This window comes from Schistocerca cancellata, chromosome 4 (assembly GCF_023864275.1).
Source record: "Schistocerca cancellata isolate TAMUIC-IGC-003103 chromosome 4, iqSchCanc2.1, whole genome shotgun sequence".
NCBI classification, from domain to species: domain Eukaryota; kingdom Metazoa; phylum Arthropoda; class Insecta; order Orthoptera; family Acrididae; genus Schistocerca; species Schistocerca cancellata.
This window is the reverse complement of record NC_064629.1, coordinates 210,856,169-210,879,812: the sequence shown is the minus strand read 5'-3', so window position 1 is coordinate 210,879,812 and position 23,644 is coordinate 210,856,169. Positions and strand designations below refer to the sequence as shown.

The 23,644-nt window shown below is 40.2% G+C and overlaps 1 protein-coding gene across 1 annotated transcript in view; it reads left to right on the top strand.

Moving 5' to 3' along the window:
• The first annotated feature begins 317 nt into the window (after window positions 1-317).
• The window catches only part of LOC126184694 (autophagy-related protein 101), a 36,843-nt gene continuing 13,516 nt past the window's right edge, over window positions 318-23,644 (top strand). The window contains exons 1-2 of the mRNA XM_049927195.1: window positions 318-722; window positions 5,199-5,360. Coding sequence (XP_049783152.1) covers window positions 693-722; window positions 5,199-5,360 — 192 coding nt within the window. The 5' untranslated portion in view covers window positions 318-692. The remainder of the gene's footprint in view (window positions 723-5,198; window positions 5,361-23,644) is intronic.

The window sequence follows — 23,644 nt, the reverse complement described above, 5'->3', positions numbered from 1 at the left end:
TTGTGTTTATATGGACACACTTATACAGTAGACATTCAAGATGATAAAATGTGTAGGTTTATTAAATTACAAATCACAAACTGTTTCACTGTTTCGAAACAGCGTATCGAAACATTACATTGTACTGTTCCATTTGTTTCGAAACAGTTACGTGTTTCAGTTTGCCCATCTCTAATCTGAAAGAATGAACTTGGTTCGCTTATGCTCCTAAACAAGTTTACGCGAAATGGCATCGATATTGTGAACAAAAATATCGATAACGTGGCTTGGCTTATCGACTGAGTTCATTTCATACATGAGAGTCTCTGGCATGACGTAGAAACGCATGAGGGGCCGGGAGAGGATATGTGGTGAAAGCTTGCTGGGGCGGCGTCAGTAATATTATGCATTTCTATTTGTGTGGCAGTGTATCTAGCCGTCGGCATGTGTGTTTTTTCCAAACGATAAGAAGGTTTGAAGAAAGTGTCGGTAATTGTTGTGAACTGAAAGCTATAGATATTCGAAGAAAAACATAAGCTACTTTATATTCTTGCACATAAACAAAGAACAGCTGACACAATCCAACGCTTGTTGTGTGCGCTTGTAGTGCAAAGTAGGTTTTAAAGTGTTCCACGCTAGGAAGTGGAAATACGGCTAGCTAAAAAAATTAATAGTCATGAATAATCAGTTGCGAAAATTCTCAAAAATAGAACATGAATGCAAGATCCCAGACTTTTGAATTGGTAAGTAACGACGGTCCTAGCCCATAGTTGTTGAAAATTACCAAACATTTTCAGTTTGAAGTGTGCTACGGAACTATTTAAAAAGGGTAGATGCGCTAATTCGTCTCTGTGTAAAGTAGTTTGTATCAGTGGCACAAATATTGTGAAAGAGCGTTCCTATTTTCAGTACCGGCTGTGTTAATTGCGCCGGTCATTACCTCTTCTTTTTACTTCGTATCTGCTCTTGCATTCGAATCACGACAATAAACCCAGATGAATATATTAATATGTTAGACGTGTTTGCATAACGACAAAGGCATTTTAACATGCGGTTAGAGAAAGTTGAGTTTACTGTTAGGTAATGAGTTGAACTTCTACATTTAAAAAATCAATTTTCTGTAGTTGTGGCAAGTTGGAATGTGATGTTATTTTTGTTACGGTACGAAAGGTAAATAAAAATATTGTTTCTGCGTGCATTTGCTCACACCCCGCCGCAAGAATATAAGGAAAAAAAAAAATAAAATTGTCGTGAATCAATTTTCGTATTCTGCGGAATGAACTTTTGTGAAGGGACATTTTACACTGAATAAGAAAGCGTTTCAGTTCGTAGCTATTTAGTGTAATTCAGTGCTTTTTGATTACGTTGTCACAATGGACAGTTAATATCATGTTTAAATATTGTGAACAGTCTCTACCATATGTTTCTCAAAATTTTTTCATAATCTCTTCAGTCTGTCCTCCTATCTCAGCTTTTCCAGAACCTCATTTAACTCTATGGATGTGTTGGGTACTTGTCTAAAGTGTGGGTCTATGGGCTATATTCACTGTATCGCACTCATTTTGAAAGTTTGTAGTATATGAATTTTGCATTATATAATGTTTTTGGAGATGCAGTTTTTAATGTATTTTTGTAGCTTTTTCCATATTGACCGAATAATTAGTATTGATACTTCAGGCTTTAGATGAAATGGTCTCTTGTAGGATTTCATGAACTTTGATCTACTTATACCCATTTCACACGTATTGGTAATTTTTAGATATTTTATATAAGATATAGTCACAATCTAAAATATGTGCCTTTTAAAAAATGTGAATGTATCTGCATAAGTCAGGAGTTATACTTGCAGAGTCCTGTTATGCAGCTGATGTTACCATTTTACTTTTTGCATCTGATGTGAATTTTCTGGATATATCAGAGGACAGGACCAGAGTCTATGAAGAGGAGTTTTGCAACAATGCTGCAAGCAAAAGTATCAATACCTAAGCCCCTGTCATATAACAGAAAATGACATATCAAAAGGCAAATGTAAAGTCTGTATCACCTAGTTTGGAAGAAGCCAAAAGCAATTAATAAGGTGCAGAAGTACAGAAATGTGATAGTGCACTAAGTCCAACTTGAGTTTTCTACACAATATTATGAAATTTGAGGAATTTAAGAAAGAATATTTAACACATGAAACGGATGGTGTAACACAGAAGAAGAAAACAATTGGAGGTAAAAATGATAGTGAGATATGGCTCATCACATTGACAAATATGGCTGTAGTGGAATATTAAGTTTCCATTGTTAGATTAGCAAATAATAGTGAAGAACTTCAAAAGGAAATGTTTGTGTTCAGGAAAACTTCAGCATAATCCCAGTAGTAAGACATTACATGATAATAGAACAAGCATATTATCTTTGTAAGCTGACAAAAAAATGGAAAAACATAATCACATGGAGAGAGCATCCCACAGTCTCTTTCAAATGGTAACTTCAAAATCAAATTTCTTGCTAAAAATCTCAACAGTAGTAAATTAAAAAGAACTGTGGTAAGACACTCCTTTACAGTTTCTTGGGAGAAAGATCTGTTGATGGGAAAAGAGCACAAGAAAACCAAATCATATCCTTTACTGATGGGTAAAGAAATGGAAGTCAGATTTCCACAATATTGTTACTCTCTCGACACAGCTTCAATTGTGGAAGAAGAACGGCACTTGAGGCTGCTCCAGTCCACGACTGATGTAGACCAATGGTTCCCAACCTCGGGGTAATTACCACCTGAGGAGTAAAATATAATTTTCTGAGGGGTAAAAACTAAATGGTTCAATTATTTGTCACAAAACTAAATTATTTTCAAAAGATCACTACTATTATCACAATTTCGTAAGTCTTTAATATTGATTATATAAGTTATCAATAATTACTTTTCTCAATTAGTAGCATTAATGTTGATGGTGTTGAGGCAGCAACCAGCCACAAATTTATTTTCAGTTCCTTTATTACTGGTTTTGAATCATTATGATATATCTTCAGATGCTTTTGATGCTTTCATTGCGTTTTTTTACATATTAATTGTCCTAAAATATAAATAATACATAATTATAAGCATGCCACACAGATGGTTGCATTACAGATTTTCATTGGATGTGACTTACGTGAAATGTCGGTGTGGAGTGTTTGTTTTCATTACATTCATTTAACAGATGTGAATTCATTCCCACTGCATTCTTATTGTTGCACACAAATTTTTCTTGCTGAGCTTTTTAGATTTGTCACAGAAAAGATTTCTAGCATACACCACATGTTTTGATACAATACAAAGTGCTTACAAACATATGAGTGACAAAGATACTATGGTATTTTGTGACATCATGAAGATGTCCCATGTTTGGAAAAAGTTCATAAATTCACTTAAGCAACTGAAACACCTTTTACACTAGTTCAGGGAGACATTGACAGTGTGAGCTTTGTGGTAAATACTGTTACATTAATTATATAGTTGATCCATTTTTTTTAGTACTGTATAGGTAAGACAGTAGGCTACATTATTTATTTACATTTACCATCATGAGAATTGTAGTAACACATAAATTTGCTATGTGACCTGCAGATAAGCGTAAGAATATCATTTGCTTTGGAGGGTGGAAAATTATTTTTGGAAATGTTTCAGGAAAGGGGTGTTAGCTAACTCGGTTTGTTCATTAAGGATATAGTCTGGGGTGCTGTTCGCCTCTCTCTCTCTCTCTCTCTCTCTCTCTCTCTCTCTCTCTCTCTCTCGCTCTCTCTATCTATCTACTAAATATCATTTCATTCATCTTTCATCACTTTAAAAATAAGTGTTCCAAGAAAAAGAAAAGCATTTCATTCTACAGATTAGATAGGTGCTAAAGTTGGAGATGATGTTGGGAGGGGGGGGGGGGGATTACTAGCTTATGCCTGGCTAAACTCGGGGGTGGGGGGGGGGGAGGGTTGTTCTGAGGAAGGTTCGGAACCACTGATTTAGACAGTCTTAATTGGATATGCATACTTAGCACTGAATAAATTGACCATGGGCTGGAGTGAGATTTCCTCTCTTCTCCCATAAATTAAGCAGTGTGTGGGTTTTACAAATGTTGTCTTATGTTGAGGCTGCAAGGATTGATGGAGGATGTGGGTGTGCGTGACCAAAAGTTAAGATGGCAAAATATTAAATACATTGCCCTTGCAGGTGACATAGCAACTGTTGCCACTGCTATAAATTTAGTCATTATTAAAATGATTCTTTTGGCAACAATTATGAAGAATGTAGAGCTCAAATTTTATACATGCATTAAAATCTCTGAAGAATTATTTTGGACAGATCAATAAAGTCAAAAGGTTTAAACTCCAAGCACTATGTGCAGCAGAATACGTTGCTACATTATTTTATCGTGGGGGAAGTAGAGGGAATGGAGAACATGGAAACAGTCTGGAGTTGAAATCAGATGCTACATAATGAGGGGAAAATATGTAAGTAAACAGAAGAGACAGATGTAACTGAACAAATTTTCTATTACTTCAACAATCACAATAACAGAAATAAAAGGACTGAGAAAACGCGAAAATTGTGTGGAAGAGATGAATAGGTTATATGAAGAAATCAGTATAGAGAAATCGTTAATACCTGATTGTGGACAATCTCAGCTTGTTCAGGAAATGTGAAGAATCTCCACTGAGGACAACAGACTGAATTAATAAAGTGCAAAGAATAGAGCTAAATGAATATCAGATGAAGGAATAAACCAGGTTCATACGATAAAAGAAATAATTACCAATGAGCAGATAATATTTAGTGACTGAATCTTCAAGTTCGCCTTGAATGTATATCGTGCTGAATCTCCCAGATGGATTAAAACTCTGTCCTGAGCTAATATTTGGAACTGGGCCTTTAGAATTTCATTAGCACTGTTAACTGTTGTGGTATGGCTTACTGAAGTATTCATTTTACATCTTTTATGCTGATAAGTGTGTTATCCACAACAGAAAAATATCCAGATTCAATGTTTATACTCAAATTCTAGCTATAACTTAGTAGTAGTTTCTTAATTGTCACTATGTGAAGGTAAAATATAAATTAATTTGTTCTGCAAAGACTTTCGTTTTTCATTCAGTATTTTTATTAGTCATGTAAAGTAGAGAAATGGTTTTGGTGCCTCTTATAGGCAATGAAGAGAAAATAATGGGCTCTAGATTAATGATTAATTTTCTTTTGGCAGACTGTAGAGGGCAGACAAGTTGATGAAGCTGTAGCAAGTCTTTTTCACACAGTACTTTTCCACCGATCATTGGGTAAATTTCGATATAAGCAAGAAGGTAGTTACTCAGTAGGCACTGTCGGCTACTGTGATGTGGACTGCGATTTCATTGATTTTACATATGTAAGTATTTGAAATAATTAACTTGTAATTTGATGTGAACTTTATTGCATTATCAATTTCATGCCATCTGCAGTTGGAACATACATTTATTTGCAAACTAAATATAAGTTGAGCACTATAGGAGCAACATTTTGACACTTTGATAAGAAAGGTAAAGAGCTGGTGTTAGTAACTGCTGAAATTTTTCATGATCAAAATGTATTGATTTCCAGCTTCTGGGTAAGATATAATCAAGAGTGACATAGCTTCTTTGTGAAAGTAATATGTATGTGCCACTTCAAATTGGACTTGAGAAGGATCTTGCTATGGAATGTATCCTTTATCAGTTCACTATCATGTATAGCAAAACATTCACATTTAAAATAGGTGATGTAATTTGGATGTTTACTGAAGTGACACACACTCCTTAGTAGCAGAAACTGCAAATAATGTTTTGACAACTATTGAACAGTTGCCAACAAATACTATTGCGTACTGAAGATAAAAAAAAGAGCATTTACTTACCCTTCATCTGGAGTCTACTTCATCAATAATGTAATGTGTGTGTGTTTGGGGGAGGGGGGCAGTAAGAAGATGTAATTATCAGCAGTTTTGGTATGAATTGATTTTGAAATGAGAATTTTCTCATAAATTATCTCACATATTTTTGTCCTGTCTTGCAGCTTATTATTCTAAGTCATCTTTCCATTTACATAGTACTTGTTGCACAGAGCACTTCAAAAGAAAAATGTTCAAAACTTCCTCTGACCACCTCTAAAACTTTGTAAGTACCTGTTTTCTTGAAAGCAGTTACTTAAACTACTGTCTTAGAATAGTTCTGTTGCATTATAAACTTTGTCATTTAGAAATGGTTTCAGTTGGAAAAAAGTGGATTATTCAGGATTAAGAGAAGTATTGTTATTCTCCGGATATTTGTATATATTTAGTAGTGGCCTCTTAACTATTTATAGGACAAAATGATTTTGAAAAGTGAGTATAAGTTTCTGAGATATTAATGGTGTGATAACAGCTTATGTATTACACAGCAGAAAGGTCTAATCTCAAAAGATTGATTTTTAAGATATTTCTTAATACACAAGAATACAGAATGAACTTTTGAAATAGAAGTACCAGAAATTATTCAGTGATTATAGAAACAAGCCTTTATTGTTTGCTGGAACTTTGTTGTGGTTCTTGGTTCAGTTAAGTCACACAAGGTAGCACTATTTTTAATAGATTGGTCCTTTCGTGTGCGACTGTGGTGAATACCTCTCACAGAGCTCTAACAGATTAAACTGAAACTTTGAAATAATATTGCTAAATAGGATAGTGTAAAGAGAACACATGAAGCAGAAATTTTTTTTAATGAGTTGATGCAACTTTATTGGCACTGAAGATTGGGTTGAGCAGTCTAGTGCCTTACTAGTCCTAATCATATTGGCGGTGGTGTGCCCTTGTATTCCTCTGACCTTTGGAGAGTCCCATTTTTAAAACTGTGTGCTTTCACAGTACCAATGAAATTCATATTGTGAAATTTGTGGCTCATAAGCAAATGACAATAGGTCGGCAGATTCCTGGTGAGTTGTTCTTTTCATTGATATACCAATGTGATTGCCCAGAAACATTGTACGTCTGATCTTTTATTAGCAGAAACTTTTTTCTTTAATTCTCAGTATGTCAAAGTTGTGCTATGCTGAAAGCGTAAAAAAGAACTGCGCCTCATGCTTCCCAGTATTGAACCACCCCTTTCAGGTTCTTTGCAGAAACCTTTGTGGAAGTGTAGTATGTCCTGAGGGATTAAAACTATTGGTCAGATATTGTTGTTACTTTGTCTTTAAAGCAAAACAATTCAATCTTATGAACTTAGTTCCTTTTAGGCATTTTGAATAGTTAATGCTGCAATATACATCTCTCTTGCAGCACTAGAATTAACCTAGAGTTAAAGCATCATACCTCTCAAAGCAAATTGAATGCACAGCTTACAGCTCTAGTTAACCAACCAGTTAAATGAATCAACAAAAATAATCAATTTTTGAAAATATAATGTAATTAGACAGATAAAAAAGTTTGTTCACCAAGCAGTGGCAGGATAACACACACACACACTCACATATATAAGGGTGTTAAAATTCGCAAGCTTTCAGAGCCAGTGGCTCTTATTCTTGCACAAGGGTTGAAGGGGAAAGAAAAGGTGTGAAGGAAAAGGACTGGTGAGGTTTAGGAACAGGGGAACAGTTAAGGATAGTCACCCAGCACCCTGGGTCAGAGGAGACTTACCGGACAGGAGGAGAAGGAAAGACTGATTGTTGGAGACTGCATCGGGTGGTTTGAAATCCTGAGAGTTTCGAGGTGGAAGATAAGTTAATGCGCAGGACAGAGATTAATGCCAAAACGTCGTGCATGAGTTGGAGTGGAAAGCTAAGTGCATTTTATGTGGTAGAGGTGGGAGGCGGAGGTGGCAAAAAATACAGGTTAGAAAATGAAAGATATAGAAAACTGAAAGGGAGTGAAGAAAGGGATAGTTACTTTGAAGAAACTAACATAAATTAAGCCCAGATGGGTGGCGGGAACCAATGTCATGTTGTTGTGCCAGTTCCCACATGCGGAGTTCTGAGAAAGTGGTGTCTTGGGGGAAGAACCCCGATGGCAGGTGTGGTGGAAACGGGCACTGAGGTTATGACTGCTCTGCAACAGAGTATTGTGTTACTAGTATATACCCTCTACCTATGCCCATTCATATTAACTCATGACTTTGTGGTAGTCATGCCAATGTAAAAGGCCGAACAGTGTTTAAATAAGAGGTGGTATGCGATGTCATTTCAGAGGCCGCTCTCCCTTTGATAGTATATGTTTTGCCAGTTACGCGGGTGGTATAGATAGTGGCACGGGGATGTATAGGGCAAGGCTTACAGTGGGGGCTGTCACAGACGTAGAAGCCGTAGGGTACAGAGAGAGGTGCAGGAGGAGTGAAAGATCTAACAAGGATATTGTGGATATTGGGAGAGCAACAAAAAGGTGTTCTAGGTGTGATGGGCAAAATGTCGGACAGAATCAACCTCATTTCAGGGCTCAGTTTTAGGAAGTCACACCCTTCATGAAATAGCTGATTAATTCACTCAAGACCAGTATAATACTGACAAGAGGAGGCCATGACATTGGAATGACTGATTTACTTCAAACTTTTTACGTCTTTAGTTGGCCATTAAAACAACATAATGTGCAAGTAACGAGGTGAACTACTCTGGCAATTCCAAGAAAATCGCAAGAGAAGTTTTACACATATTTTATATGGCTAATGTGTGTAGATGTTGGCTGTTACAGCTCATGGTGGTAAAGTAATAAGCATTAGAACCTTAAAAGATGAACTTGTATGAGGCAACTGTTCGATTCCTTTTTTTTTTCATCACTGGTCATATAATTTATATGGCATTTGAGAGTCAATATAATGAAAAAAGACAATGTTTATTTGCATAAAGTTTCAATTTGTTTTCCATGTCTGCATGATAAATATCATCCTGTAAGGTGTGATGATGTGAGCTCCGATGAGTAATTGTGCATTACTCTTGTGATTTGGCACATTGTAACTCATTATATTACTGATCATGAATAACATCATTTGCATTATTTAAAACGTTTATCCATTATGAATGAGGAACACTGTGACTGATGAATAAAGGTGTCTTGTAATTATTGAAATCAGTCACCTTTTGTTTTTTCCTTTAATTTTTTTTTTATTCCATTACCGGATTCGAACTGCCTAGCGATTCATCAGATGGTACATTTATTAATTATCTGCAGCAATGTGGCAGTCATGTAGAGTGATTAATATCCATTGGTTGGATTGCACTGCAGTACAATTAACGTCACAGGCAAACATTCATTATATTTTCCAGATTACTGTGTTCACCTATATCCAACTAATGGGTATTAATCACTGTACACAAATCCCACAGTACTGCAGAAAATTAATAAATGTACCCTTTGATGATGAATCTCTAGGCGGTTCGAAACTGGTAATGCAATAATAAAAAAAAAAAAAATTAAGAACAAAACAAAAGTGACTGGTTGCAGTAATTTCAAGAAACCTTTATTCGCATAATTGTTAGGTTTGACATGGGCTCTCAAAGTCAGTCTTTCATCTTTGAAAATTTAATTACATACAGTAAATAGGCAAATAACATAGTAAATTCACTAAAACTTTGTGAAAATGCATGTGGTTTTTTTTTCACTATATTACCTCTTAGATGTCACGTAAATTAAATAATGTGACCGGTGATAATAAAAACATAGATTAAAAAGTGTTATCAGGACTCCAACTGTTGTCTTGTCTACAAACCTCTTCCAACACGCCAAGGCTAACCACTTGACCACAGTGACGTCTTACGGTTGGCATCTTCGCACAGCTACATCAGTTACATAATACACGTAAAACTTCTCTAGTGATTTTCTCAGAATTGCCTGAGTAGTGCCCTTACTGCTTGCATGCTATGTTGTTTTAATTGCCTACTAAAGGTGTACAAAGTCTGAAGTAAATCCATGATCCCAACATTGTGGCCTCCCCTTGGAAGTGACAAGTGGTGTACTCCAAAGTTTTTTTTGAGGCATGAGTAGTGCCAGGATTGGATGTGATGACCTGGAAAATCTGCTTTTGAATTAGGCTGATCGTGTAATTACATCCAGTGAAGGCTGAAGTGAGAATGGTGGTGTATAGCTGTAAAGAGTCTGCATCTGAACAAACATGTTTGCTTCAAATGCCAAGGCTGTATGGGAGGGAATGTTTCCATGTCAAACATTCCCTCTCACACAGCCTTGGAATTTGAGGCAAATGTATTTGTTGAGATGCAGACTCTTCACATTAATACACCACCATTCTCACCTCAGCCTGCACTGGATATAATTACTCCACCAGCCTAGTTCAGAAGCAGATTTTCCAGGCCATCACATCCAATCCTGGAACTATTCATCACTCCAAAAAACAACTTAGGATTACACCACTTGTCAGTCAGTAATATACTGGTCTTCAGTGTATTAATCAGCTACTTCAGCAAGGTTATGACTTCCTAAACTGTAACCTGAAATGAGGTCGATTCTGTCCGACATTTTGCCCATCACACCTAGAACATCTTTTTGTTACCCTACCAATCTCCACAATATCCTTGTTAGACCCTACACTCCTCCTACATGTATCTCTGTACCCTATTGCTCCTATGTCTGTGACTGTCCCCGCTGTAAGCCTTGCCCTCTTGCCCTATGCACCCTCCTGCCACTACCTATACCAGCCCTGTAATTGATAAAAACACACACTATCAATGGGAGAGCCACCTTTGAAATGACACATCATATACTAGCTGTTATTTAAACATTGTTCAGCCTTTTACATTGGCATGACTACCACAAAGTTATCAATTAATATGAATGGGCATAGGCAGAGGGCTTATACTGGCAACACACAATGTCATGTTGCAGAGCATGCTGTACAACATAAGTCATAACCTCGGTGCCTGTTTCCACCACACCCGCCATCGGGGTTCTTCCCCCAGACACCACTTTCCCAGAACTCCGCAGGTGGAAACTGGCACTACAAGAAGTCCTCGATTCTCGCCACCCACCTGGGTTTAATTTACGTTAATTTTTTCGGTCTTGGTGTTTCTTCATGGTAATTATTCATTTCTTCACTTCCTTTCAGTTTTCTATATCTTTCACTTTCTGACCTGTCTACTTCTTGTCACCCCACTCCCACCTCTTATAATGTAAAATACACTTAGCTTTCCACTCCAACTCGTGCATGATGTTTTGGCAGTAATCTCTGTCCTGCACGTTACTTTATCTTCCAGCTAGAAGCTATCAGGTTTTCAAATCATCTGATGCAGTCTCCGACAGTCAGTCTTTCCTTCTCGTCCTGTCCAGTAAGTTTCCACTGACCCATTGTTGTGGGTGACTATTCTGAACTCTACCCCTTTTCATAAACCGCACCAGTCCTCTTCCTTCCCCTTTAACTCTTGCGCCAGAATGAGGAACCACTGACTCCGGAAGCTTGCAAACTTTAATACATGTATGTATGTTTTCTCCTGCTGCTGCTTGGTGAGTCAATTTTTTAGCTATCCAAGTACATTATATTTACAATCAATTAAATGAATGTCTCAAATGCAGTCTGTGAATATAGTTACATGATGATTAAAGTGTGATGAAAATCAGTTTTCATTTAGTTTCTAACTCCGAAGTTTGTCTTCAGCTTGACTGGCTGTACAAACTCGCACGCTCATTAAAATTATTTTTGTGATGAAGTAAATCTTTCCAGAAGCTTTTGTCAGGATTTTAATAACCAGCAATAAAAACAACAAGAGTCATATATTTGATTTAAGTGGTTGTGTCCCTTCTAAACCACTCATTCTGAATATGCAGTCTTCTCCTTGTAGTCCTGTCTGTATTACCCATGGAAGAATGAAACAGGCCACAGGTTACTTAGTTTTAGTTAGGGTTTTTCTGTTGGTCAAAAGTCCTTCATTGTTGGTCCTTCATTTACAGGAGAAAGGGATGTATAGACTTCCTGTAATATCACTCGAGTACAATGGCATTTTCTGCAAAGCACAGTAAGAACTTTGCTCCATTTGCATCAGTTTCATGAGAGCTGTTGGATAATTCTGTGTGTGATTTGGTCCTTAGACTATAGCAATCTGTGTGCATATTCACAAGCTGACTGATTGTCTATCAGTAATGAGCGAACTGTGTAAACAGTGTTCGTAAGGCACAAATGTTGCATCCTGTGTTGTAACTAATCAACTGGTTACTTTAATTTCAGATCACTTCTTCTGAACTGGAAATGTTTGGCTGTCTGCAACTGAACATTCTTTGACTCACTGATGCTTGGTTTTTTCCTTCTTTTTGTAACTTCGAAATTAACACCATAGAGTCTGAAATATAGAACTGTTTCTGTTGGTCTATGACTAGACAATGGTTTGTCTACAAACCACTTTCAAGACAAGACCTCTATGTGCCAGTTAACTATGTGAAAATTTACCATTACATTCCTAACTCATAAACCCAATAAAATCTCCCTAGACAACCTTCAAACTGATATAATCAACGTTACTGATCACCTTTCGCTGGAGTCTGTGAAGAATAGTTGCACATAAGAGAGAGATGATTTTATGTAATTTTGTTTTACTTATGTAATGTATGCTGTGTTTTTAATTTTTGTACAGCATATATTGAACAGGCGATTATAATCAAACTGATTGTGTTTGCAATCTGCAAAGTTGATACTTTTGTCACTGTAATAATTCACCTGGAGAGAAATTTCAAAGTTGGGAACTCTTTAAAGCATTTGAATAACTTTTATGTCTTCTATAAGTCGGGCTTGGTGGTCTAGTGTTAAAGGGCGAACCTGGAGACCATAATGTCAGACACTGGAATTTTTCTGATTGCCTTTATGCTAGCCTTGAGCTCTAAATGGTGTCAAGATACGCCAGGAATGAAATGTGGTTCAGATTCCATTTTAAACTCTAGGTGCCCTTTTCCCAGTAGGATTTCCAGGGTAGATTAAGTGTGCACAAGTCACCGAAGTGGTGTCCAGTGGAAATAACTTGCAGACAGATGGTTGAACATTTCTCCTGAGTGGTGTGCAGCCAGTTATGTCATACCAATATACCTTTTTACACCTTCTGTGTATGCAGGGTGCTCGGAAATTCCAGTTACACACTTAAGGGGCTTTTAGAGGGGGGTGAGTAGAGAATATTTTGAATTGGAACCATGTCCAGGCATGTACTGTTCCCATGCTACAACCATTTGGAACATGTTGGTAACACAACTACGTTGCAAGTAATTGCTCAGGTGTGACCCAGTACATCACTTTTTTTTTACAATTCCACTCACTTATTAACTGCCAAAGAAATTGCTTGTGTACTTGTTGACTGATTCTCTTCAATGTGATGCAGTACGGCCTCTTGCAGTTTGGGTGTGTGGTGGCTTCTCATAGCATCACAGTCATGCCTGATGATGGTGAAGGTACACTTTCTTGAAGCCATTGCATAAATTGTGGCAAAAAGAGTACGTGATGGAGTCGGACGTTGTGGAAAACGATCTTGGTAAAGTTGACTAGCAGCTCTTCCATTACCATAAGCTTCGCCATTCAGAAACATCATATTAATGTATTCTGTAAATGTGTACTCGATGCTCTAACATTCACAGACACGTGAATGTGGCTTGAACCAGGTCAGGGAGGTAGGATACATGCCAAATGACATCAGCCGATTTGATGTAAGAGTCCCTCACCATGACTACCCTTTGCATGCCTACCTAGTGAATGCGTTTTATTTTGGTCCAGTACTGGCAGTTTTAAAAATTTATTTTATTTTTGGTCCAAGACTGCACCTTTTTGTTTGGTTTTTCATTATTGCATGTTTTTTTTATTTGGGCCTTATTTCTTACTGCACTTTGTTTCAAGCAACTGTGCATCCACACATTGGCATATCTTTCTTTGTGTGTTCACTCTCAATAATATATAGTAAATATATCCTAATAAATGGTAGACGATTGTTATAAAAGCACCAGCTGGTTCTAATTAAACTGACGGTGTTCTGAGTGCTGTGGTGCAGGCTGTACGCATCATAGGATGCTGAAACAACATGCATATTTTCAATAATCAGTGTGCTTGTGGAGTATACTGAAAAAATAGTAGTTCCATTTTCTGCCACCATGTGAAAATATGGTGCTGTAAGCATTTGGAATGTGGTGTAGTTGCAGGAAAAGGGGAAGAACGATCAAACACAATGTAATGGTGGTTTTGTCACTTTTGTTAGAATATGGTCACAAGTTATAATGTGTTCAGTATGGTCCCTGGCTTAGCACCATACTGCACTAATAACACTACACAGTCTACAGTTGCTTGCAGATTATTCAGTCTAGTCAGAGCGATATGTCATCATACGGTGTCTTTCAGATCTGGAAGAGTTTGGATACATCCCCTATTAGACATGATCCCTACAACCAGAAGTCACATGGATTTAGGTTAGAGGATGTGGAAGGCCACATATGTTGAAACTGCCTGGAGATGATGTGGCCCCATCTTGCATGAAAATAGCTGTGTAAACACAGTCGTGTTCTTGCAAAGCTGGAATCATGTGTTGCACAAGGAGGTCCTTATAGTGTGCAGATGTTGCTGTACACCTAACAGGCCTGCAAGGTGTCATCTTCTCAAAGAAAAATGGACCGAGAATGAATGAGCTTGCAAAAGTACACCACAGAGTCACATAAGCTGAGTGCAGTGGATGTTCTTGCACAACATGTGGCGGAGTAATCCCCATATGTGACAGTTCAGTTCTGTGCATTCACGGCACCATGCAGAGTTAAATGTGCCTTGCCTGTACAAAGAATCTTCCTTGGCCACATGTCATCCACTTCCATGTGTGCCAAAAGAATGAAGGGCCGAGTCATGGTGTTGTAACCTATCTTGGGACTTCATTTGGTAGATGTTCTGAATGCCGTACCAGTATAAAATGCGCCACAAAATCTTCTGATCTGTTGACCAAAGAGGAAACAATTCCCAGTTCCTGTGACACAGCTTGATCACTGGCTGCAGAATGAGGCATGGGCTGTGCGGTTGGCTATAGCTGTAGCAGCTTCAACTACTGCCATGGGAATGAGCCACCTCCTTCTCCCTAGTGATCTCCCCAATTCAACTGTTTCTCCAGATTTCTTGATCATATTCTTTATCCCATTTATTGACATGTAGCATCTTCACAACTGTTCCTGTCAGTGATATTCCTGCAATGTGGCGCTACTATTGCTGCTGTTCTGATAAAACTTTACCTGCAGTGCGTGTTTTTTCTTCTCAATAGCCATTGCATTTCTTATAAAAACTTCAATCTTATTGACTGTTTACACCAACAGTCACTTCACAAAAAAATCAACTAATGTCGCCAAGTGACGAACAGCCTACTGTTGTTTAAAACACAAACATTTCACATGTGCCTGTTTACAGTGCCATATTTTCTCCAGCCGGTGGAAAGTGGAACTATTATTTTTTTCAGCACACTCCATGAGCACACTGATTAATGAACATATGTACGATGTTTCAGCAACTTGTGAGACATACAGCCTACCTTGCACCACTCAGAACACTGTGTTTAATTATAACCACCAAGTATTTTCTTCTACCAACTTTCTTTTGTGCTGTGGCATAAGCTTAAACACATTGTGTAGTAGAGACACATGAAACTATGCTATTGGCCATTTTCACCCTGTTTGTACCCTTGTGGAGAGCGTGTGCAGGTGAATCTTACAGGTCCTGTATGTGGGGAAAGAACTTCGTGTGTCACATCCCCGCTAATTTGAGAGAACGTAGCAATGTGTCAATATGGTCAACTGTCCCCATACTTGATTTGTAAACTACAACACAGTATGGTTTCTTATTTGTTGCACCAGTCTTTCTGTTGGTTTCTGCTGTCTCACATTTTTGTGGTATTACAGGTAGTCAGTAACAATATTACTTTTATTATAGCACTTTGTGACAAGCGTTAAATCAGTAATGCCCATTCATACAAAAAGTGCCAGATGTGGTTGTCTCATAGTTAGGAAGTCAGGGGACCAACTTTAGGTTTGAATGCCAATTGTCAACTTAAAGTGAGTGTTCTTATTTGAAATATGGCTTCATGAGTGTTACCACTATGTTGGCAAATTTCTCCAAATTGTGGAAGCCAGATCAATGATATAACTGTCCAACAGTTGTACAGCACAAATGTTTTGTATTCCAAACCTACTTCTTTTGGATGATGTGTACTGTTTGAAAGATAATTGCCCTTTGAAAAATGACAGGCTTTCATTGCTGCAGTGTTTTTTATATGGGTGAAATACACTGTGAAATTCTAGTTTAGAATAGCAGGTCTCCTTAATTTGTGGAAGAGTTGTCACTAAAATGAAGCATTCTCAAAATCAATTAAAAATGATCTCTGGGACACGTATTATGTTAGAGTATAATGACTTTTCTGGAGACTAGAAATCTACTCTGTAGGAATCAGCATGGATTTCGAAAAAGACGGTCGTGTGAAACCCAGCTCACGCTATTCGTCCATGAAACTCACAGGGACGTAGACACGGGTTCAAAGGTAGATGCCGTGTTTCTTGACTTCCGCAAGGCGTTCGATGCAGTTCCCCACAGTCGTTTAATGAACAAAGTAAGAGCATATGGACTATCAGACCAATTGTGTGATTGGATTGAAGAGTTCCTAGATAACAGAATGCAGCATGTCATTCCCAATGGAGAGAAGTCTTCCGAAGTAAGAGTGATTTCAGGTGTGCCGCAGGGGAGTGTCATAGGACCGTTGCTATTCACAATATACTTAAATGACCTTGTGGATGACATCGGAAGTTCACTGAGGCTTTTTGCAGATGATGCTGTGGTGTATCGAGAGGTTGTAACAATGGAAAATTGTACTGAAATGCAGGAGGATCTGCAACGAATTGATACATGGTGCAGGGAATGGCAACTGAATCTCAATGTAGACAAGTGTAATGTGCTGTGAATAAATAGAAAGATAGATCCCTTATCATTTAGCTACAAAATAGCAGGTCAGCAACTGGAAGCAGTTAATTCCATAAATTATCTGGGAGTACGCATTCGGAGTGATTTAAAATGGAATGATCATATAAAGTTGATCGTCGGTAAAGCAGATGCCAGACTGAGATTCATTGGAAGAATCCTAAGGAAATGCAATCCGAAAGCAAAGGAAGTAGGTTACGGTATGCTTGTTCGCCCACTGCTTGAATACTGCTCAGCAGTGTAGGATCGGTACCAGATAGGGTTGATAGAAGAGATAGAGAAGATCCAACGGAGAGCAACGTGCTTCGTTACAGGATCATTTAGTAATCGCGAAAGCGTTACGAAGATGATAGATAAACTGCAGTGGAAGACTCTGCAGGAGAGACACTCAGTAGCTCGGTATGGGCTTTTGTTAAAGTTTCGAGAACATACCTTCACCAAAGAGTCAAGCAGTATATTGCTCCCTCCTACGTATATCTCGCGAAGAGACCATGAGGATAAAATCGGAGAGATTAGAGCCCACACAGTAGCATACCGACAATCCTTCTTTCCACGAACAATACGAGACTGGAATAGAAGGGAGAACCGATAGAGGTACTCAGGATACCCTCCGCCACACACCGTCAGGTGGCTTGCGGAGTATGGATGTAGATGTAGATGGGTGTAATTAAATTGAAAACTGCAGTTTTTAAGAGAATGTGTCTAGACTAATTTTCAGCTTTTCATAAGGATCATAAGCAGACAAATGCAGCGGGGAAATAACTTCTTCAAATGCCATATTTCCACCATGACTATCTAAAATGCAGCGATACTTTGGTATTTGCCTTGGTATGAAAATATAATCGATTGGCTTTGTGTGGTACAAATTTCATCATACTTTCTGATAAAATATCAGGAAAAAGAGTAGGATGATGCAGTATTGTCATAATACGAACTAGTCTGAAGCTGAGTCATCAAACACATGCACAAATGGATGAATTTGTTGTAGTCAAACCTGTTGCTAAAGCATACTTTTTCCCAAATATTTTGCTTGCACTTTGAGACACTTCAGATTCTCAAGAACTTTCATCTCTTGTTGAAGCAGGTGGATGTTGTATCAGTTCATAGACATGGCTCAGAACTATTACTTCGGGATTCTGTCAAAAGTTGTTACTGTGATCACAATCAATGAGTTTTTATATTAATATCATTGTGCACAGACTCTGACTGAGCAGGCCAAATGTTGAAAAGCTATTTGACACTCAGTGTGGCTATATGGCTCTGTGTTTTAACATGCCCAGAGCATACAGGTACACGAGTGGAAGCATGTTTTAATGCATTATGAGCACACCAGGGTCTCCATGGCTGCACACCCTAACATGTTCAGTGCACCTGAGAACAGGACCTAGGCATGTGTTAATCCATTATACATGAGTCAAAGAATTAAAAAAATAACCTCACATATCACTACATGCATTGTCTAAACCTGTCAGTTCAAATTTGATTGCTTCCTTGTTTGGAAGCCAACATTTTTAAAAAATGTAAACTGAATATGCATCTTTTGATGCATCAAATTGGTAGCCCCATAGTTCTCTCCTTATTTTTAGGAATCATTTATTCTCGCAAAAGCAGGATGAGTTGACATCTGAAAATGACTTCGTTATTAAAAACACTTTTTGTATAATTTAGTTGGGAGCAATGCTGTATTGTGGCATTTTGTAAACAACAAAAGAAATAATACAGTCATAGGTATTTGTTTCAAACTTAGGTGACTTTTCAGCAGTTGTGTGCTGAAGTTGCTACACAATTCTACATCTACATCCATACTCCGCAAGCCACCTGACGGTGTGTGGCGGAGGGTACCTTGAGTACCTCTATCGGTTCTCCCTTCTATTCCAGTCTCTTATTGTTCATGGAAAGAAGGATTGTCGGTATGCCTCTGTGTGGGCTCTAATCTCTCTGATTTTATCCTCATGGTCTCTTCGCAAGATATACGTAGGAGGGAGCAATATACTGCTTGACTCTTCGGTGAAGGTATGTTCTCAAAACTTTGACAAAAGCCCGTATCGAGCTACTGAGCGTCTCTCCTGCAGAGTCTTCCACTGGAGTTTATCTATCATCTCCGTAACGCTTTCGCAATTACTAAATCATCCTTTAATGAAGCGCGCTGCTCTCCATTGGATCTTCTCTATATCTTCTATCAACCCTATGTGGTTCAGATCCCACACTGCTGAGCAGTATTCAAGCAGTGGGCGAACAAGCGTACTGTAACCTACTTCCTTTGTTTTCGGATTGCATTTCCTTAGGATTCTTCCAATGAATCTGTCTGGCATCTGCTTTACTGACGATCAACATTATATGATCATTCCATTTTAAATCACTCCGAATGCGTACTCCCAGATAATTTATGGTATTAACTGCTTCCAGTTGCTGACCTGCTATTTTGTAGCTAAATGATAAAGGATCTATCTCTCTGTGTATTCGCAGCACATTACACTTGTCTACATTGAGATTCAGTTGCCATTCCCTGCACCATGTATCAATTCGTTGCAGATCCTCCTGCATTTCAGTACAATTTTCCATTGTTACAACCTCTCGATACACCACAGCATCATCTGCAAAAAGCCTCAGTGAACTTCCGATGTCATCCACAAGGTCATTTATGTATATTGTGAATAGCAACGGTCCTATGACACTCCCCTGCGGCACACCTGAAATCACTCTTACTTCGGAAGACTTCTCTCCATTGAGAATGACATGCTGCGTCCTGTTATCTAGAAACTCCTCAATCCAATCACACAATTGGTCTGATAGTCCATATGCTCTTACTTTGTTCATTAAACGACTGTGGGGAACTGTATCAAACGCCTTCCGGAAGTCAAGAAACACGGCATCTACCTGTGAACCCGTGTCTATGGCCCTCTGAGTCTTGTGAACGAATAGCGCGAGCTGGGTTTCACATGACCGTCATTTTCGAAACCCATGCTGATTCCTACAGAGTAGATTTCTAGTCTCCAGAAAAGTCATTATACTCGAACACTATACGTGTTCCAAAATTCTACAACTGTTTGACGTTAGAGATATAGGTCTATAGTTCTGCACATCTGTTCGACGTCCCTTCTTGAAAACGGGGATGACCTGTGCCCTTTTCCAATCCTTTGGAACGCTACGCTCTTCTAGAGACCTACGGTACACCGCTGCAAGAAAGGGGGCAAGTTCCTTCGCGTACTCTGTGTAAAATCGAACTGGTATCCCATCAGGTCCAGAGGCCTTTCCTCTTTCGAGCGATTTTAATTGTTTCTCTATCCCTCTATCGTCTATTTTGATATCTACCATTTTGCCATCTGTGTGACAATCTAGAGAAGGAACTACAGTGCAGTCTTCCTCTGTGAAACAACTTTGGAAAAAGACATTTAGTATTTCGGCCTTTAGTCTGTCATCCTCTGTTTCAGTACCATTTTGGTCACAGAGTGTCTGGACATTTTGTTTTGATCCACCTACCGCTTTGACATAAGACCAAAATTTCTTAGGATTTTCTGCCAAGTCAGTACATAGAACTTTATTTTCGAATTCATTGAACGCCTCTCGCATAGCCCTCCTCACACTACATTTCGCTTCGCGTAATTTTTGTTTGTCTGCAAGGCTTTGGCTATGTTTATGTTTGCTGTGAAGTTCCCTTTCCTTCCGCAGCAGTTTTCTAACTCGGTTGTTGTACCACGGTGGCTCTTTTCCATCTCTTACGATCTTGCTTGGCACATACTCGTCTAACGCATAATGTACGATGGTTTTGAACTTTGTCCACTGATCCTCAACACTATCTGTACTTGAGACAAAACTTTTGTGTTGAGCCAACAGGTACTCTGAAATCTGCTTTTTGTCACTTTGTCTAAACAGAAAAATCTTCCTTCCCTTTTTAATATTTCTATTTACGGCTGAAATCATCGATGCAGTAACTGCTTTATGATCGTTGATTCCCTGTCCTGCGTTAACTTTTTCAAATAGTTCGGGTCTGTTTGTCACCAGAAGGTCTAATATGTTATCGCCACGAGTCGGTTCTCTGTTTAACTGCTCAAGGTAGTTTTCAGATAAAGCACTTACAAAAATTTCACTGGATTCTTTGTCCCTGCCACCCGTTATGAACGTTTGAGTCTCCCAGTCTTTATCCGGCAAATTAAAATCTCCACCCAGAACTATAACATGGTGGGGAAATCTACTCGAAATATTTTCCAAATTATCCTTCAGGTGCTCAGCCACAACAGCTGCTGAGCCAGGGGGCCTATAGAGACATCCAATTACCATGTCTGAGCCTGCTTTAACCGTGACCTTCACCCAAATCATTTCACATTTCGGATCTCCGTCAATTTCCTTCGATACTATTGCACTTCCTATCGCTATAAACACGCCTCCCCCTTCACTGTCCAGCCTGTCTCTGAGGTATACATTCCAATCTGAGTTTAGGATTTAATTACTGTTTACGGCTGGTTTCAGCCAACTTTCTGTCCCTAGTACTATATGGGCGTTGTGACTGTTTATTAATGAGAGCAGTTCTGGGACCTTTCTATAGACGCTCCTGCACATTAATATTGTTATTCCCTGTTGCATTTTGCCTACTCCTACCTTGCCGTGTCTCAGGAGGTGTCTTGTCGGGCCGAGGGAGGGAATTCTCTAACCTAAAAAACCCCCATGTGCACTCCACACGTACTCCGCTACCCTTGTAGCCGCTTCCGGCGTGTAGTGCACGCCTGACGTATTCAGGGGGACCCTACATTTCTCCACCCGATAGCGGAGGTCGAGAAATTTTCACCCCAGATCTCCGCAGAATCGTCTGAGCCTCTGGTTTAAGCCTTCCACTCGGCTCCAAACCAGAGGACCGCTATCGGTTCTGGGAACAATACTACAAATACACTCCTGGAAATGGAAAAAAGAACACATTGACACCGGTGTGTCAGACCCACCATACTTGCTCCGGACACTGCGAGAGGGCTGTACAAGCAATGATCACACGCACGGCACAGCGGACACACCAGGAACCGCGGTGTTGGCCGTCGAATGGCGCTAGCTGCGCAGCATTTGTGCACCGCCGCCGTCAGTGTCAGCCAGTTTGCCATGGCATACGGAGCTCCATCGCAGTCTTTAACACTGGTAGCATGCCGCGACAGCGTGGACGTGAACCGTATGTGCAGTTGACGGACTTTGAGCGAGGGCGTATAGTGAGCATGCGGGAGGCCGGGTGGACGTACCGCCGAATTGCTCAACACGTGGGGCGTGAGGTCTCCACAGTACATCGATGTTGTCGCCAGTGGTCGGCGGAAGGTGCACGTGCCCGTCGACCTGGGACCGGACCGCAGCGACGCACTGATGCACGCCAAGACCGTAGGATCCTACGCAGTGCCGTAGGGGACCGCACCGCCACTTCCCAGCAAATTAGGGACACTGTTGCTCCTGGGGTATCGGCGAGGACCATTCGCAACCATCTCCATGAAGCTGGGCTACGGTCCCGCACACCGTTAGGCCGTCTTCCGCTCACGCCCCAACATCGTACAGCCCGCCTCCAGTGGTGTCACGACAGGCGTGAATGGAGGGACGAATGGAGACGTGTCGTCTTCAGCGATGATAGTCGCTTCTGCCTTGGTGCCAATGATGGTCGTATGCGTGTTTGGTGCCGTGCAGGTGAGCGCCACAATCAGGACTGCATACGACTGAGGCACACAGGGCCAACACCCGGCATCATGGTGTGGGGAGCGATCTCCCACACTGGCCGTACACCACTGGTGATCGTCGAGGGGACACTGAATAGTGCACGGTACATCCAAACCGTCATCGAACCCATCGTTCTACCATTCCTAGACCAGCAAGGGAACTTGCTGTTCCAACAGGACAATACACGTCCGCATGTATCCCGTGCCACCCAACGTGCTCTAGAAGGTGTAAGTCAACTACCCTGGCCAGCAAGATCTCCGGATCTGTCCCCCATTGAGCATGTTTGGGACTGGGTGAAGCGTCGTCTCACGCCGTCTGCACGTCCAGCACGAACACTGGTCCAACTGAGGCGCCAGGTGGAAATGGCATGGCAAGCCATTCCACAGGACTACATCCAGCATCTCTACGATCGTCTCCATGGGAGAATAGCAGCCTGCATTGCTGCGAAAGGTGGATATACACTGTACTAGTGCCGACATTGTGCATGCTCTGTTGCCTGTGTCTATGTGCCTGTGGTTCTGTCATTGTGATCATGTGATGTATCTGACCCCCGGAATGTGTCAATAAAGTTTCCCCTTCCTGGGACAATGAATTCACGGTGTTCTTATTTCAATTTCCAGGAGTGTAGTTAGCTCTGATTCCACCCCGCGAGCGAGGCTTTCCGCCTTCACCAATTCCGCCAACCGCCTGTACGAACTGAGGATGACCTCTGAACCCAGACGGCAGGAGTATTGGTGCCGACATGAGCAACAATTTGCAGTTGAGGGCACCCAGTGCTCTCTATCGCCGCCGGTAGGGCCTCCTCCACATCTCGGATGAGACCCCCCGGCAAGCAGACAGAGTGAACACTGGCCTTCTTCCCCGACCTTCCCGCTATTTCCCTAAGGGGCTCCATCACCCGCCTAATGTTGGAGCTCCCAATAACTAATAAACCCCTCCCCCCGTGTGCCTGCTCGGACCTTGCTGAAGGAGCAGCCACATGTCCACTCACAGGCAGAGCGGGCGATGCCACACGGCCAGCCTCCACATTGACCCTCCACCTCGTGCGCCGCGAACGCCGCTGAACCCGCCACTCCCCTTGGGGAGAGGG